The 3,798-nt window shown below is 37.9% G+C and overlaps 1 protein-coding gene across 1 annotated transcript; it reads right to left on the bottom strand.

Annotated features, from left to right (window-relative positions):
• Positions 1-311: 311 nt before the first annotated feature.
• LOC145628261 (glucan endo-1,3-beta-D-glucosidase-like) lies at positions 312-2,647 on the bottom strand. Its single transcript, XM_081680559.1, has 4 exons — positions 1,601-2,647; positions 621-1,524; positions 472-568; positions 312-369 (listed from the first exon to the last, which is right to left on the bottom strand). Exons 1-4 carry the CDS (start codon positions 2,645-2,647, stop codon positions 312-314), a joined length of 2,106 nt encoding a protein of 701 aa, XP_081536685.1.
• Positions 2,648-3,798: the final 1,151 nt, after the last annotated feature.

Below are 3,798 nucleotides of genomic sequence, written 5' to 3'. Positions count from 1 at the left end.
GCCATTCTAACACCTCACATTTTTCATCAGATAACCAAGATATCACATTGAAAACATATCCTATTATCGAAATTTCATAGAGTTTGCCTAAACACTTGACTACAAGAGCTCAAACAACTTGAATATGGAGTATTCCATTCACAACAAGCAAATTTATATTTTATAAAGCTAATTAAAAACAGAGAACTACACTAACCAAGAAATTCTTTACTAGAAGAGATTTGATTTACCACAAACTAGGGAGCACAAACATAACATAGTGTTCATTATTAGCCAAAGCCAAAAATAGAGCTCCAGATACCCTATGATAACTAATTTTCAAGAGGTAGCAAAACCTGCAAGAGCTCGATTGACTTACAGTCTGAAAAACTACACAAATAACCATATAGACTCAAAACTCAAAAGGGTGACCATGGTAGCAATAACTACAGTCTACAAGTGCTCTAATAAACTGATTAAACTCGAACATACTGCAAGATTAACAAGGTCAATTTAGCAGCAATAGCAACAATAGGAGCAATCTTTAAACTCTTTTCTACACCAAGAACAATAATCCTGCTTCCCAATTCTGTTATGACACCACCAGAGCATGTTTGACAAAGAGTTCATTTCATCGAAACTTTTCAGATTTCGGACCTTGTTCAATGCATTTTTTGAGTCAATTATAGCTTCCAATGCGTAAGCATAGCTCTTCCAATCATCACTAACATCCGTTCTTGCCAAAGACGGTGCCACCCAATCGATGACCTCTCTAATGTATCCAAGATCAGCAAACAGCATCTCAGTTAATGCAGGCATCAGTGGCTTAACTTGTAATCGTACCCTACATTCCCGGTTCCCAGCTGCAGTGCCCCACAGCTTATCTTCTCTCGTGTACTCCCAAACTATACCAACCATTTTATTCTTCTTAACAAATCCGCCCTCATACACCTCTCCACCTTCCTTGACATGCCACCAAGTCTTAGCTGCTTCGATCTCAAACGAAGCAAGTGTCGAGCCAATAGCCACAAGATGATCATCACCAAACACCCTACCCAACAGTGCAGCTGAGTAGTAAGCATTGATAGAAGCACTTGGATTTTCGGAATTCCGTTCATAATCATCATTCAAATTCCTAGTCCATGAGTGCAATTTATACACATCAAATGACCTAAGCTTAGTATACTTAGATTTCTCCCCTTTTCCCAAGCTCATATAAGAGGCTACCAATGCATACACTTCCCTCTTAAATTTCATCCCCCACTGAACATCAATTTTTGCAAGAACAGCAATTGAAAACACAAAATAACCCAATGCAAAAACATGATTATTGTAAAATCCAAACCCATAATCTGCCTTCGGATCAACAGAACCATGTTTTGATACAACTCCACCCCATTTCTCATCATATAAAAACCCATTTTTTTCAAATGAACCCACTAACCAAGGTTCAATTGAATCCCTCAAAAACTTCCTAATTGCTGGAATCACTTCCAAACAATTCACTTCTTCAGCAATCAAAGCCAATCTAGCAGCCCTAGAAACCTGCATTGAATAGCGATAAACATTTGTAGCGATAAACATTTGTTGTCGAAATCGGGTTCGAATCTAAAGCCCCAACATCTTTCCATAATGCAGTAACAATTTCTGGGTAACTTTCTTCAGGAATTCCTCTAATTGAATGCCAAGAAATTGGAATATTATCAACCCTCAAATTCCACCGATTACCAACAATTCCAACTAAATCACCATCTATGCTTTTATACCTAAAATCATCAAGAACTTTAACTCCAGAATTATAAACTGACAGAAGCTTAACATGCAATGGATTTGCTAACATCAACAATTCACCCCACCCCTTTTTCTCCCATTTGTAATCCAAACTAAATGGGGTTGAAAAGACTGCTTCCCCATTTGTTGGATAACAAGTGTTGTGAAAATCAAGAATTTCCTCAAATTTGTTTGATTTTTCTTGAGGAATAATTGCAATTCTAACTACCCCAGAAAATGATTTTGAACTTTTGATATGGGTATTATCTTGTTTTTCCAGATTTAACTCAGAAGATGAGTAAACAACCCAAGTTTGATTGTTTTGAAGTTCGATTCTGTGTTTCGTTTGAGAAGAAGAAGAGGAGATAGTTTGAATTGCAGAATTCGTCGCAAATAAGAGGGGCAAAGGTCTAGAAACTTCTAGAGTGACATAAGGGCTTCCTCTTGCAAGCAAAAACCTAAAATCAGAACCCAAGAAATCAACAGTAACAGTCAAGTCACTGAACGATGAGACCAAATGAGGAGACGATTGTGAAGTGGAGACGGTGAAATCAGGGGTGAAATTCTGGGAAATAGAAGAAGACGACGAGGTGAGAGATGGGTAGGAGAGAGAAAGTGAGGAGAGAGAAAGTTTGACGAGATAAGGGTGGACGAAGATGGGTCGATCGCCATTTTTGAGGGTGAAATTGGTGAAGAAGGAAGTGGTGGGAAGAGCAGAGGAGAGGAGTTTTGGGGAGAAGAATTTAGATGGGTTAGGGGTAATGTTGGAATTAGCATGAGGGAAGACGAAATGAGAGGTTGAAGAAGATGATGGGGTTTCGAGTTTTGGTGGCATTGTTGTTAATGGAGGGAAGCAGAATTGAAAGGTTGAAGATGAAGGGGTTTCAATTGGTGGCATTGCTGTGAATTTGTTATGCAGTGTAAAATGAGAGGGTTTTAAGAATTACGGTGATGATGGTGTTTTGAATAGAATTTTGAAATTTTAAAAGCTGAAAATTTGGGGGAAAAAGCCGAGTGAGGCCCCGTTTATCTCAACTACCTTTTTTATATGTGGAAGGCTAAACGTCGCCCTCGAATATCTAACTAACGCCCGCAAAATAAATTAAAATTACATTCTTACCCTTTTTATAAAAAAAAAAATAACCCTCAAACAAAATTACCTCCCTCCCCCAACAAAACCCTCATTCCTTACTCACTCTCATTCTCTCTCTAAACAAACCACCACCACCACATCCACCTCCACCACCACAACATCCACCGCCGCCACCACTATCACCGCAGATAAAAGCGCCGGAGCAGTGGTTGAGCGCCGATCTACACCGTGATAATGCCGTGGAAGGACAAAGGCAAGTCAATCGCCGGCGGAGAAGAGGTTTGTGTTTTTTTATTTTTTTTTTATTTTCTGAAATCCAGGCAAACGCCTGATTTTTTCGCACAACCATGGCTGAAACGCCTAGTTCGTGCGTACAGCCGTGTGGTTGTACGAAAAATCTGGGCGGTTGAGGTAAAACGCCCAGTTTTTTTGTACAACCACACGGTTGTACGCACGAACCAGGCGTTTCAGCCATGGTTGTTCGAAAAAACTGGGCGTTTGCCTGGGTTTTTTTTTTTTTTTAAATTCGTTTTTTTTTTTTTTTTTTTGGTATTGGGTTTTAATTGCTTGGCTTTCAATTTGTAAATTCGTTGTTGTTATTATTATTAAGAACTGTTTGGAAATTGGAAATTAAATAATCAACTAAAGTTCAAGATTTTTGGGTTTTAATCAACTAAAGTGAAGGACTTCAATTGCTTGGTTTTTAGTTGTTGATTTTGGGATTTGTTAGTGTAGATTTAATTTTTGTAATGCTTTAATTTTAATTCAATCATAAATGGTTTTAGCATCTTGTGTAACAAAGTAGTGAGATATCTATGCTTTGTGCTCATATATTCACACCCTATACATTTTAATATGACTTTACAATCGGATTATAAATATGTAGTAGTTAGTTGTATTGTGTTTGAGAAATGACGTTGTTGGCAATATTTGTACTCTGTATATAATGGATTTTC

The sequence above is a fragment of the Chenopodium album genome, chromosome 4, assembly GCF_948465745.1.
Source record: "Chenopodium album chromosome 4, dcCheAlbu1.1, whole genome shotgun sequence".
Classification (NCBI taxonomy): domain Eukaryota; kingdom Viridiplantae; phylum Streptophyta; class Magnoliopsida; order Caryophyllales; family Amaranthaceae; genus Chenopodium; species Chenopodium album.
Note: the sequence above shows the minus strand (reverse complement) of the source record. Positions and strands in the feature narration are given on the sequence as shown.

Coding starts and splice junctions, on each gene's coding strand:
- LOC145628261 (XM_081680559.1), bottom strand. CDS start 2,647: ATGCCACCAATTGAAACCCCTTCATCTTCAACCTTTCAATTCTGCTTC. Junction 569..620: donor CAAGGTCCGAAATCTGAAAA/GTTTCGATGAAA, acceptor GTGTCATAACAG/AATTGGGAAGCAGGATTATT. Junction 370..471: donor TTGACCTTGTTAATCTTGCA/GTATGTTCGAGT, acceptor TTATTTGTGTAG/TTTTTCAGACTGTAAGTCAA.